This window comes from Callionymus lyra, chromosome 18 (assembly GCF_982586985.1).
Source record: "Callionymus lyra chromosome 18, fCalLyr1.hap1.1, whole genome shotgun sequence".
Classification (NCBI taxonomy): Eukaryota; Metazoa; Chordata; class Actinopteri; order Syngnathiformes; family Callionymidae; genus Callionymus; species Callionymus lyra.
This window is the reverse complement of record NC_141835.1, coordinates 3087756-3102467: the sequence shown is the minus strand read 5'-3', so window position 1 is coordinate 3102467 and position 14712 is coordinate 3087756. Positions and strand designations below refer to the sequence as shown.

Sequence of the window (14712 nt, the reverse complement as noted above, 5' to 3'; positions counted from 1 at the left end):
ATCTATCAATAACACTCAAAGTTGTCTGACAACCTTTACCCATAATCCTTTGCACAGTTCACAATACAATTGCCCCAAAGAAAAAAGTAGTATGGTGTACTTCAAATACATTTCATGGTGTATACTTGAGTGTATAAGTATACATCAGTGTACTATTTTAAAGTGTGTCAATAGTATACTCTATAATTTCAGTATACTATAAGTCTACTCATAGTAGAGTTGTCAAAAGTATCGAAACTCAAATAAGTATTGATACTTAAATGTGTGTTTGTCTGTGTGTATGATTGTAAATGTGTGTGTGGGTTTGTCTGTGTGTATTTGTGTGAGCGTTTGGTGAGTGTTTGTGTATGTATGTATGTATGAGTTTATGTGTGTTTGTCTGTGTGTATTTGTGTGAGTGTATGTGTGTTTGTCTGTGTGTATTTGTGTGAGTCTGTGTGTGTTTGTCTGTGTGTATTTGTGTGAGTGTATGTGTGTTTGTCTGTGTGTATTTGTGTGAGTCTGTGTGTATTTGTGTGAGTGTATGTGTGTTTGTCTGTGTGTATTTGTGTGAGTCTGTGTGTGTTTGTCTGTGTGTATTTGTGTGAGTGTATGTGTGTTTTCCTGTGTGTATTTGTGTGAGTGTATGTGTGTTTGTCTGTGTGTATTTGTTTGAGTGTATGTGTGTTTGTCTGTGTGTATTTGTGTATGTATGTTTGTCTGTGTGTATTTGTGTAAGTGTTTGTGTATGTGTGAGTGTTTGTGCGAGTGTTTGTGTATGCTTGTTTGTCTGTGTGTATTTGTGTGAGTGTTTGTGTATGTATGTGTGTGTTTGTCTTTGTGTGAGTGTTTGTATATGTGTCCGTTTGTGTATGTATTTGCATTTGTTTGTATGTGTTATTTGTGTATGTATGTGTGTGAGTGTGGTACTTGTGTGTGTAGGTTGTATGTGTGTGTGCGTTGTCCGTGTGTGTGATTGTGTGTGTATGTGGTATGTGTGTGTGGTCCGCGTGTGTCAGTATGTATGTGTGTGTATTTGTTTGTTTAAGTGTTTGTGTATGATTTTATGTGTGTCCGTTTGTGTATGTATTTGCATGTGTTTGTGTGTGTTATTTTGTGTGTGTGTGCGCGTTGTACTTGTGAGTGTATGTTGTATGTGTGTGTGTGGTCCATGTGTGTGGTTGTGTGAGTATGTGGTCCGTGTGTGTGTGTGTGTGTGTGTGTGTGTGTGTGTGTGTGTGTGATCACACTGGCGCTGACCAGGGTCCTGATCCTCTTCCTCTGATCCATTCATGTCACGTGTCTTTCCTGAATGGGATTCGAACCCAAAACCTCTCGCTGTGACGTCACGCCATCATTGTTTGAATGTTGGCGCTTTCGCGGTTCACGGTACCGAGCCTCGCCGGTGACGTCGGAGATAAAGACGCCGCCACACACACACACACACGCACACGCGCACACGCGCACACACACGCGCACACACGCGCACGCTCTGGCCGGGGAAGGGTGTCGATGGTCGGGTGCGAGCAGGAGCACATGCTGCGGAGGAGCGAGGATCTGAGCGAACATCTCCGGCAGAGAAGAGGCTCCGAGCAGCCATGGCTGAGGCAGAAGGAGGAGAAGATGAGATCCAGTTCCTCAGGACCGTGAGTACATGTCGTCGAGCAGATGCGCTGCAGATGTGGTCCTGCATCACCTTCAAGAACCTCCCTGGAGTCACACTGTTGCTGGGGCTCTGATGGTTCCGATGGTTCTGATGGTGCTTATGGATCTGATGGTTCTGATGGTTCTGATGGTTCTGATGGTGCTTATGGATCTGATGGTTCTTATGGTTCTGATGGTGCTTATGGATCTGATGGTTCTTATGGTTCTGATGGTGCTTATGGATCTGATGGTTCTGATGGTTCTGATGGTTCTTATGGTTCTGGTGGATCTGATGGTTCCGATGGTTCTGATGGATCTGATGTCATGACTTAAGTTGATTATATTGTTTACATTAGAAAAAAGGAAATGAATGAATGAATACATGTATATTTATACAATACAACCTATATATATATATATATATATATATATGTATATATTTATATATATGTATATATTTATATATATATATATAAAAATTATATATATATATATATATATATATATATATATATATATATATATATACAGTATATGTATATATTTATATTATATATAAATATATGTATTTATATAAATATATATATAAAATGTATATATATTTATAGTATATATAATATCACTGCTGGAAATACCTTCATACTAGAGAAGAAATATAAACAATTTTTCATTTTGTTTGTGTATATTTTAAGTTTATATCAAAATATTATATGGTTAACATTTCACATTTTTTATTAATTTAAATGTTATTTTAAGCATTAAACTATTCATCTTTAATAACTTAATTCAATCATTTGTATATTAAAGTTTGAATTTAATATTTTAATAATTTACACACAAAAAAAAATCGATTACGTTCAAAACTGAATCTTTTATCTAAATTCAATCATTTTAAATTTCTTTCCTGTCAATTCAATATAAAACTGTTATAATAGCGTCACCAGACATTGCCAATCGAGCACCGAGCTTCCTGATCCGTCACATGATCGTCTGTGCGTCGCATGATTGGAGGGAGAGTTTGATCAGGAAGCTCTGTGTTCGATCGGTAATGTCTGGTGACTCTATTGTACCAACAGTTTTATTGACTAAATAAAAGGCAACAAATATTGAATTTATAAAACGTCATTTGAATGATTGTAACACAAATATGATTGTAACACAAATATGATTGTAAAACAAATATGATTGTAACACAAATATGATTGTAACACAAATATAATTGTAACACAAATATGATTGTAACACAAACATCATCTCGACTACACAAGAGCTTGAATAGAAAACGCTAGAACTACACAACTGACCACAGCATAACTGGAGAGCGCCATCAATCAATGTTGTGTTGGTTTGATATCTGAGTGTTGTGTTGCTGTCATGATCAGTGTTGTGTTGTTGTGGTGATCAGTGTTGTGTTGCTGTGATGATCAGTGTTGTGTTGTTATGATGATCAGTGTTGTGTTGTTATGATGATCAGGGTGTTGTGTTGTTGCTATGGTCCGAGTGTTGTGTGGTTGCTATGATCTGAGTGTGGTGTTGTTGCTATGATCCAAGTGTTGTGTTGCTGTGATGGTCAGTGTGGTGTTGTTGCTATGATTAGAGTGTTGTGTTGCTGTGATGATCCGAGTGTTGTGTTGCTGTGATAGTCAGTGTTGTGTTGTTGCGATGATCCGAGTGTTGTGTTGTTGCTATGATTAGAGTGTTGTGTTGCTGTGATGATCAGTGTTGTGTTCTTGCTATGATTCAAGTGTTGATCTGAGTGTTGTGTTGCTGTGATTATCCGAGTGTTGTGTTGCTAGGATAGTCAGTGTTGTGTTGTTGCTATGATCCGAGTGTTGTGTTATTGTGATGATCAGAGTGTTGGGTTGCTGTGATTATCCGAGTGTTGTGTTGCTAGGATAGTCAGTGTTGTGTTGTTGCTATGATCCGAGTGTTGTGTTGTTGTTATGATCAGAGTTTTCTGTTGTTGTGATGATCCGAGTGTTGTGTTGCTGTGATAGTCAGTGTTGTTTTGTTGCTATGATCCGAGTGTTGTGTTGTTTTGATGATCCAGATGATCAGTGTTGTGTTGTTGCTATGATCCGAGTGTTGTGTTGCTGTGATGATCCGAGTGTTGTGTTGCTGTGATGATCCGAGTGTTGTGTTGCTGCTTATGATCCGAGTGTTGTGTTGCTGTTTATGATCCGAGTGTTGTGTTGCTGTTTATGATCCGAGTGTTGTGTTGCTGTGATTATCCGAGTGTTGTGTTGCTGTTTATGATCTGAGTGTTGTGTTGCTGTGATGCTCCAGATGATCAGTGTTGTGTTGTTGCTATGATCCGAGTGTTGTGTTGCTGTTTATGATCCGAGTGTTTTGTTGCTGTTTATGATCCGAGTGTTGTGTTGCTGTGATGATCCGAGTGTTGTGTTGCTGTTTATGATCCGAGTGTTGTGTTGCTGTGATGATCCGAGTGTTGTGTTGCTGTTTATGATCCGAGTGTTGTGTTGTTGTGATTATCCGAGTGTTGTGTTGCTGTTTATGATCTGAGTGTTGTGTTGTTGTGATGATCCGAGTGTTGTGTTGTTGTGATGATCCGAGTGTTTTGTTGCTGTGATGATCCGAGTGTTGTGTTGCTGTTTATGATCCGAGTGTTGTGTTGCTGTTTATGATCCGAGTGTTTTGTTGCTGTTTATGATCCGAGTGTTGTGTTGCTGTTTATGATCCGAGTGTCGTGTTGCTGTTTATGATCCGAGTGTTGTGTTGCTGTGATTATCCGAGTGTTGTGTTGCTGTTTATGATCTGAGTGTTGTGTTGCTGTGATGATCCAGATGATCAGTGTTGTGTTGTTGCTATGATCCGAGTGTTGTGTTGCTGTTTATAATCCGAGTGTTTTGTTGCTGTTTATGATCCGAGTGTTGTGTTGCTGTGATGATCCGAGTGTTGTGTTGCTGTTTATGATCCGAGTGTTGTGTTGCTGTGATGATCCGAGTGTTGTGTTGCTGTTTATGATCCGAGTGTTGTGTTGTTGTGATTATCCGAGTGTTGTGTTGCTGTTTATGATCTGAGTGTTGTGTTGTTGTGATGATCCGAGTGTTGTGTTGTTGTGATGATCCGAGTGTTTTGTTGCTGTGATGATCCGAGTGTTGTGTTGCTGTTTATGATCCGAGTGTTTTGTTGCTGTTTATGATCCGAGTGTTGTGTTGCTGTTTATGATCCGAGTGTTTTGTTGCTGTTTATGATCCGAGTGTTGTGTTGCTGTTTATGATCCGAGTTTTGTGTTGCTGTGATTATCCGAGTGTTGTGTTGCTGTTTATGATCTGAGTGTTTTGTTGCTGTGATGATCCGAGTGTTGTGTTGCTGTTTATGATCCGAGTGTTGTGTTGTTGTGATGATCTGAGTGTTGTGTTGTTGTGATGATCCGAGTGTTGTGTTGCTGTGATGATCCGAGTGTTGTGTTGTTGTGATGATCCGAGTGTTGTGTTGCTGTGATGATCCGAGTGTTGTGTTGCAGTTTACCGAATTTCCCCTCGCGGGACTAATAAAGGTTTCTGATTCTGATTCTGATTCTGATTATGATCCGAGTGTTGTGTTGCTGTGATGATCCGAGTGTTGTGTTGCTGTTTATGATCCGAGTGTTTTGTTGCTGTGATGATCCGAGTGTTGTGTTGCTGTTTATGATCCGAGTGTTTTGTTGCTGTTTATGATCCGAGTGTTGTGTTTCTGTTTATGATCCGAGTGTTGTGTTTCTGTTTATGATCCGAGTGTTTTGTTGCTGTTTATGATCCGAGTGTTGTGTTGCTGTTTATGATCCGAGTGTTGTGTTTCTGTTTATGATCCGAGTGTTTTGTTGCTGTTTATGATCCGAGTGTTGTGTTGCTGTTTATGATCCGAGTGTTGTGTTGCTGTGATTATCCGAGTGTTGTGATGCTGTTTATGATCCGAGTGTTGTGTTGCTGTGATGATCCGAGTGTTGTGTTGCTGTTTATGATCCGAGTGTTGTGTTGCTGTGCTGATCAGAGTGTTGTGTTGCTGTTTATGATCCGAGTGTTGTGTTGCTGTGATGATCCGAGTGTTGTGTTGCTGTGATGATCCGAGTGTTGTGTTGTTGTGATGATCCGAGTGTTGTGTTGCTGTGATGATCTGAGTGTTGTGTTGTTGTGATGATCCGAGCGTTGTGTTGTTGTGATTATCCGAGTGTTGTGTTGCTGTTTATGATCTGAGTGTTTTGTTTCTGTGATGATCCGAGTGTTGTGTTGCTGTGATGATCCGAGTGTTGTGTTGTTGTGATGATCCGAGTGTTGTGTTGCTGTGATGATCTGAGTGTTGTGTTGTTGTGATGATCCGAGTGTTGTGTTGCTGTGATGATCCGAGTGTTGTGTTGCTGTGATGATCCGAGTGTTGTGTTGCTGTGATGATCCGAGTGTTGTGTTGCTGTGATGATCCGAGTGTTGTGTTGCTGTGATGATCCGAGTGTTGTGTTGCTGTGATGATCCGAGTGTTGTGTTGCTGTGATGATCCGAGTGTTGTGTTGTTGTGATGATCCAGATGATCAGTGTTGTTTTGTTGCTATGATCCGAGTGTTGCTGTGATGATCCAAGTGTTGTGTTGCTGTGATGATTCGAGGGCTCCTCGCAGGAACTCTGGTTTCCTCCCATTGTTAGTCTCAAAACATGCAAGTAATTGCTAACCTGTCAGTGTGTGTAGTTGTGTAGCGTCACACACATCCTAGTTTCTGCACAAACGCCACGAGTAACAGTGAAACCTGGAGATCATTTGAACTCCCGGCTCGATTGCTTCGGTCTCTTGACTCGCCGTCGGAAGCGATCAGAGTCATAATGCAGCTTCACGTCGACTCTCAGGTCCAGCAGGTTGTTGCTCCTGACGCACACACCGGCGCTGATGTGTGTGTGTGTGTAGAATGCAAATGCAGAGCTGTGTGGTGCAGTCGGGCTGCACCGTACATGCCACAGTCGAGTCGGAGAGGAAATTATTCATCAGACGCACACATCTGAACACACACACACATCTGAACACACACACCCTTGCAGACACACACACACTTGCGGACACACACACTGATGCGTCAACACACATGGAGACCACATACACAATATTTTATGGGAGACTGTTGGTGCACGTGAAGCTGAGAAGATCTTCTTCACTCTCACTGCAAATCACTATATCATCAGAGAACCTCATGGTCCGACCGGTCTGTCCGTCAGTCTGTCGCCATGGCAACACTATCTTCAGCTGTGATGGATGTGGTGAAATGAAGCTCGCGGGCCTGAACAGACGCGACTGTAATGAGGTATTGATGTGAGACTGACCAGCAGCGCCGTCAGTGGACCTGAATATTTCATTAGACGACCTTCGTCATCACCTTCATCACTATCTTCATCTTCATCATCATCACCTTCATCACTATCTTCATCTTCATCATCATCACCTTCATCACTATCTTCATCTTCATCATCATCATCATCACCTTCATCACTATCTTCATCTTCATCATCATCACCTTCATCATTATCTTCATCTTCATCATCATCACCTTCATCACTATCTTCATCTTCATCATCATCACCTTCATCACTATCTTCATCTTCATCATCATCATCTTCATCATTATCTTCATCTTCATCTTCATCATCATCATCATCACCTTCATCATCATCATCGTCATCATCACCTTCTTCATTATCTTCATCTTCATCATCATCACCTTCATCACTATCATCATCATCATCACCTTCATCACCTTCATCATCATCCCCTTCATCACTATCTTCATCATCATCACTTTCAACATCATCTTCATCACTATCTTCATCATCACCTTCTTCATTATCTTCATCTTCATCATCATCACCTTCATCACTATCTTCATCATCATCATCATCCCCTTCATCATCATCACTTTCAACATCATCTTCATCACTATCTTCATCATCACCTTCTTCATTATTTTCATCTTCATCATCATCACCTTCATCACTTTCAACATCATCTTCATCATCACCTTCATCACTATCTTCACCTTCATCATCTTCATCATCTTCATCATCATCACCTTCATCACCTTCATCACTATCTTCATCATCATCATCATCATCATCATCACCTTCATTACCTTCATCACTATCTTCATCATCATCATCATCATCAACATCATCTTCATCATCATCAAATAAATCATTATTTTCGGTCCAGTTTTGTCTCCACATGTTCCTCTGATGGTTCTTCTGGTCACAGAGACTTTAATAACGTCCAGAGAAGTTGAACGTTCCTGCAGCTGAGAGTCGAACAGGTGCAAGAATCTAACCTGACAAGTGGCTGAAATGAAAAGTCAAAGATGGATCTGTGAACAAACTTCTAAAGTCGCTCGACTCTAAAGCAGCAAAACTAAAACGCTGACTCGTAGTAAAAGAGCTTTAATGTTCTTTTCTGAAAATCCATGACGAATCAAAGTGTCAGGCGTTAATCTCCGCCTTCCCCCCCGAACTCAGCCTGAAATTGGATGATGCCGAGGATTCTCTGCTTCTTCTCCTGCCTTTCTTCTCCGGCTGGGATCCTGTTGTCACCGGGTCTCAGCCGGGTCCACACACATCATCGTCAGCAGTCGGCCAACAAACGCTTCCTGACACCGACGGGCCTCAGCTGTGGTCCCGGCTCGTCTGGGAAACTCTGAATTGAAGTCAGGTCAATCCTCCGAAGGACGGCGGCTATTTATAGACGCGAGGAGCTCTGATCGCAGGTATCAGGTCCAGCATCACGAGACCCTGCTGAGGAGAGAACATCCACACTATTGACCAGCGGCTCTCGCACCGGAGAGGCTCGGGTTTGGACCCCGGAGATCATGATACCCTGGTTCCTAACGCAGCCCAGGACCAGACCAGTGTTGAATAATGTGGCCACATCTCACCCTTCATCGTTGTGGAGTGTTTAACTCACGACTGTTTTTCTCCATGTCTGGCGCCCCCTGCTGGATGTCTGTATCGATCGGTGTCCTGACCTGAGTTGTATTTACTTCCATATTGTCAGTGATGTCTGTGAGAAATTATATTTTAAGCAGAATTTAGATTTACAGCGTTGGACAGAAGACGAGGTCAGTTGCCAGAGATTGGAAAAGCAGACGAGGTCAGTTGTCGGGGATCAGAGAAGCAGACGAGGTCAGTTGCCAGGATTCAGAGAAGCAGACGAGGTCAGTTGCCAGGATTCAGAGAAGTAGACGAGGTCAGTTGCCAGGATACAGAGAAGCAGACGAGGTCAGTTGCCAGGATTCAGAGAAGAAGACGAGGTCAGTTGTCGGGGATCAGAGAAGCAGAAGAGGTTAGTTTTTAGAGACCAGAGAAGCAGACGAGGTCAGTTGTCGGGATCAGAGAAGCAGACGAGGTCAGTTGTCGGGGATTAGAGAAGCAGACAAGGTCAGTTGCCAGGATTCAGAGAAGAAGACGAGGTCAGTTGTCGGGGATCAGAGAAGCAGACGAGGTCAGTTGTCGGGGATCAGAGAAGGAGACGAGGTCAGTTGTCGGGGATCAGAGAAGGAGACGAGGTCAGTTGCTGGAGATCAGAGAAGGAGACGAGGTCAGTTGTCGGGGATCAGAGAAGCAGACGAGGTCAGTTGTCTGGGATCAGAGAAGTAGACAAGGTCAGTTGCCAGGATTCAGAGAAGAAGACGAGGTCAGTTGTCGGGGATCAGAGAAGCAGACGAGGTCAGTTGCCGGGGATCAGAGAAGCAGACGAGGTCAGTTGCTGGGGATCAGAGAAGGAGACGAGGTCAGTTGCTGGGGATCGGAGAAGCAGACGAGGTCAGTTGCTGGGGATCGGAGAAGCAGACGAGGTCAGTTGTTGGGCATCGGAGAAGCAGACGAGGTCAGTTGCCAGGATTCAGAGAAGAAGACGAGGTCAGTTGTCGGGGATCAGAGAAGCAGAGGTCAGTTGCCAGGATTCAGAGAAGCAGACGAGGTCAGTTGCAGGGGATCAGAGAAGCAGAACAAGAATGAAAGGTGTAGGTTCTTGCACCTGCACATGTATGTGCTGAAGGACACGAGACTGTGTGTGAAACAGCAGGTGCTGCAGGTGAGGCTGTGATCCAGACCAGATGAATCGATCACAGATCACAGGCAGCGCGATGCAGAGCGAGCAGATGGAGCTGCTGCTGATCGCTGCAGAAGCTGCTCCACTGAGGCGGCGTCGGGGGTTGGAACTGATGCAGATGTGTTTTGCTCAAGGGCGACGGCTAAATGTAGCAATATGTCCCAAACAAAGCGGCGCGGCAGGAGTTTGGCTGCAGGTGATGATGGCAACACTTGATGTGGAGCTGGATCACTGTGCTGCTCGTGTTCATCTGAGCCAGAAGCTCACGCTCCGACCTGAAGCTCTTTGAATGAGTCTCGTGTTTACAGCCGGTCAAGGCGGTCTCACTTCTGGTCCTGGTGCAGGCGCAGGTTCAACTCCGTGACTGATCCAATCTGACGCGCTAAATGTCATTAGCTGGTCCCCGGAGAGGACGGTTCCTCTCCTGAAGTCACGGGAAATCATTCATTCCATGCCTTGATTGACAGCCTGGCCAGGTCAGGGGTCATCAGTCAGAAGATAAAATGTTGTTTATTTGACCTTCATTTGGTGAAGGTCAAACGGGGGTCACTGGATCTTTGGTGACCAGGAAGGACTTTTCTTCTGACCTCCAGACCAAGTGTGACAGTCGGCCTGTGTTGTGACTGTGTGTGTGAGTGTGATTTTGTATGTGTGTGTGTGTGTGTGTGTGTGTGTCACGGTGTGTGTGTGTCACGGTGTGTGTGTGTGAGTGTGACTGTGTGCGTGTGGATATCTTTTGGCGCTCACTAATCAAAAGTGTGAATCAATGATGTCCTGGAACGAACTAAGAGTCAAGTGATTATTCAACACAAACTTCAACTCATAACCAGTTTTATATTGAGATAATAATCTATGGATTGTACTTCTATATCACTACTGCACTCTTTATGTTACACTCTTACATCAATGATGTACTATTTATGTTCACTCCTTCATCACTGCTGCACTCTTTATGTTACACTCTTACATCAATGATGTACTATTTATGTTCACTCCTTCATCACTGCTGCACTCTTTACGTTGCACTCTTACATCAATGATGTACTATTTATGTTCACTCCTTCATCACTGCTGCACTCTTTATGTTACACTCTTACATCAATGATGTACTATTTATGTTCACTCCTTCATCACTGCTGCACTCTTTATGTTACACTCTTACATCACTGCTGCACTCTTTATGTTACACTCTTACATCAATGATGTACTATTTATGTTCACTCCTTCATCACTGCTGCACTCTTTACGTTGCACTCTTACATCAATGATGTACTATTTATGTTCACTCCTTCATCACTGCTGCACTCTTTATGTTACACTCTTACATCAATGATGTACTATTTATGTTCACTCCTTCATCACTGCTGCACTCTTTATGTAACACTCTTACATCAATGATGTACTATTTATGTTCACTCCTTCATCACTGCTGCACTCTTTACGTTACACTCTTACATCAATGATGTACTATTTATGTTCACTCCTTCATCACTGCTGCACTCTTTACGTTACACTCTTACATCAATGATGTACTATTTATGTTCACTCCTTCATCACTGCTGCACTCTTTATGTTACACTCTTACATCAATGATGTACTATTTATGTGCACTCCTTCATCACTGCTGCACTCTTTCTGTTGCACTCTTACATCAATGATGTACTATTTATGTTCACTCCTTCATCACTGCTGCACTCTTTATGTTGCACTCCTTCATCACTGCTGCACTCATTATGTTGAACTCTTACATCACTGCTGCACTCTTTATGTTGCACTCCTTCATCACTGCTGCACTCTTTATGTTGCACTCTTACATCACTGCTGGACTCTTTATGTTACACTCTTACATCAATGATGTACTATTTATGTTCACTCCTTCATCACTGCTGCACTCTTTCTGTTGCACTCTTACATCAATGATGTACTATTTATGTTCACTCCTTCATCACTGCTGCACTCTTTCTGTTGCACTCTTACATCAATGATGTACTATTTATGTTCACTCCTTCATCACTGCTGCACTCTTTCTGTTGCGCTCTTACATCAATGATGTACTATTTATGTTCACTCCTTCATCACTGCTGCACTCTTTCTGTTACACTCTTACATCACTGCTGCACTCTTTATGTTGCACTCCTTCATCACTGCTGCACTCATTATGTTGAACTCTTACATCACTGCTGCACTCTTTATGTTACACTCTTACATCAATGATGTACTATTTATGTTCACTCCTTCATCACTGCTGCACTCTTACATCAATGATGTACTATTTATGTTCACTCCTTCATCACTGCTGCACTCTTTCTGTTGCGCTCTTACATCACTGCTGCACTCTTTATGTTGCACTCTTACATCACTGCTGGACTCTTTATGTTGCACTCTCTCATCACTGCTGCACTCTTTATGTTGCACTCTCTCATCACTGCTGCACTCTTTATGTTGCACTCTCTCATCACTGCTGCACTCTTTATGTTACAATCTCACACCACTGCTGCACTCTTTATGTTGCACTTCTCACATCACTGCTGCACTCTTTTTGTTGCACTCTCTCATCTCTGCTGCACTCTTTATGTTGCACTTCTTCATCACTGCTGCACTCTTTATGTTGCACTCTTACATCACTGCTGCACTCTTTATGTTGCACTCTCTCATCTCTGCTGCACTCTTTATGTTGCACTTCTTCATCACTGCTGCACTCTTTATGTTGCACTCTCTCATCACTGCTGCACTCTTTATGTTGCACTCTCTCATCACTGCTGCACTCTTTATGTTGCACTCTCTTATCACTGCTGCACTCTTTATGTTACAATCTCTCATCACTGCTGCACTCTTTATGTTGCACTCTTATATCACTGCTGCACTCTTTATGTTACACTCTTACATCACTGCTGCACTCTTTATGTTACACTCTTACATCACTGCTGCACTCTTTATGTTACACTCTTACATCACTGCTGCACTCTTTATGTTGCACTCTCTCATCACTGCTGCACTCTTTATGTTGCACTCTCTCATCACTGCTGCACTCTTTATGTTGCACTCTCTCATCACTGCTGCACTCTTTATGTTACAATCTCTCATCACTGCTGCACTCTTTATGTTGCACTCTTATATCACTGCTGCACTCTTTATGTTGCACTCTTACATCACTGCTGCACTCTTTATGTTACACTCTTACATCACTGCTGCACTCTTTATGTTACACTCTTACATCACTGCTGCACTCTTTATGTTACACTCTTACATCACTGCTGCACTCTTTATGTTGCACTCTTATATCACTGCTGCACTCTTTATGTTACACTCTTACATCACTGCTGCACTCTTTATGTTACACTCTTACATCACTGCTGCACTCTTTATGTTACACTCTTACATCACTGCTGCACTCTTTATGTTGCACTCTTACATCACTGCTGCACTCTTTATGTTGCACTCTTACATCACTGCTGCACTCTTTATGTTGCACTCTTACATCACTGCTGCACTCTTTATGTTGCACTCTCTCATCTCTGCTGCACTCTTTATGTTGCACTTCTTCATCACTGCTGCACTCTTTATGTTGCACTCTCTCATCACTGCTGCACTCTTTATGTTGCACTCTCTCATCACTGCTGCACTCTTTATGTTGCACTCTCTCATCACTGCTGCACTCTTTATGTTACAATCTCTCATCACTGCTGCACTCTTTATGTTGCACTCTTATATCACTGCTGCACTCTTTATGTTACACTCTTACATCACTGCTGCACTCTTTATGTTACACTCTTACATCACTGCTGCACTCTTTATGTTACACTCTTACATCACTGCTGCACTCTTTATGTTGCACTCTCTCATCACTGCTGCACTCTTTATGTTGCACTCTCTCATCACTGCTGCACTCTTTATGTTGCACTCTCTCATCACTGCTGCACTCTTTATGTTACAATCTCTCATCACTGCTGCACTCTTTATGTTGCACTCTTATATCACTGCTGCACTCTTTATGTTACACTCTTACATCACTGCTGCACTCTTTATGTTACACTCTTACATCACTGCTGCACTCTTTATGTTACACTCTTACATCACTGCTGCACTCTTTATGTTACACTCTTACATCACTGCTGCACTCTTTATGTTGCACTCTTATATCACTGCTGCACTCTTTATGTTACACTCTTACATCACTGCTGCACTCTTTATGTTACACTCTTACATCACTGCTGCACTCTTTATGTTACACTCTTACATCACTGCTGCACTCTTTATGTTACACTCTTACATCACTGCTGCACTCTTTATGTTGCACTCTCTCATCACTGCTGCACTCTTTATGTTGCACTCTTACATCACTGCTGCACTCTTTATGTTGCACTCTCACATCACTGCTGCACTCTTTATGTTGCACTCTTACATCACTGCTGCACTCTTTATGTTGCACTCTTACATCACTGATGCACTCTTTATGTTGCACTCCTCCTGGGCTCTGGATCAACATGAAATGAAGCTGTTGTGAGACGAGCTCTTCTGTCCTCAGCGACTCATATCAGCAGATTCTCTGCGATCATGAAGAGTAAATGTGTCAATTCAGCGTTTACGAGGCGAACAATATAAAACCAATCAAAGCGACTCGTTGTTTGTTTTCTTCCAGACACTAGGCTTGATGATGGAGGACAGAAGTGATGCGTGGCTTCGACTCTGTTACGTGGTTCTTGGATTGATCATTTAAATTCATCGTCACGATCATAAAATATACATGTTAACGACGACTCTAACGTCTCCACGTATTGACCTGCTGTTGCTCAAAGGCTCGCGGCAGCGATGAGTCTCACACCTACAGCTGGAGCTGCTGAATGGTTCTGATGGTCCAGTTCTGTTTCCAAGTCCAGAGTAAAAAAGATCAACACGAGAATCTGAAGGAACATCTCAGAGGCTTATTTTGACGTCACTATATCATCAGAAAACATCACGGTCACACGTGTGCTTCACTAGCCTCACCTGACCGTCTGCAGCTCCTGCCGACCCGTG

At 42.6% G+C, this 14712-nt stretch overlaps 1 protein-coding gene across 1 annotated transcript in view; it reads left to right on the top strand.

Moving 5' to 3' along the window:
* The first annotated feature begins 1524 nt into the window (after nt 1-1524).
* LOC148060068 (ryanodine receptor 3) overlaps nt 1525-14712 on the top strand; it is a 149429-nt gene continuing 136241 nt past the window's right edge. The window contains 1 exon segment of the mRNA XM_087780003.1: nt 1525-1625. Within this exon segment, the coding sequence (XP_087636129.1) occupies nt 1578-1625 (48 nt within the window). The 5' untranslated portion in view covers nt 1525-1577.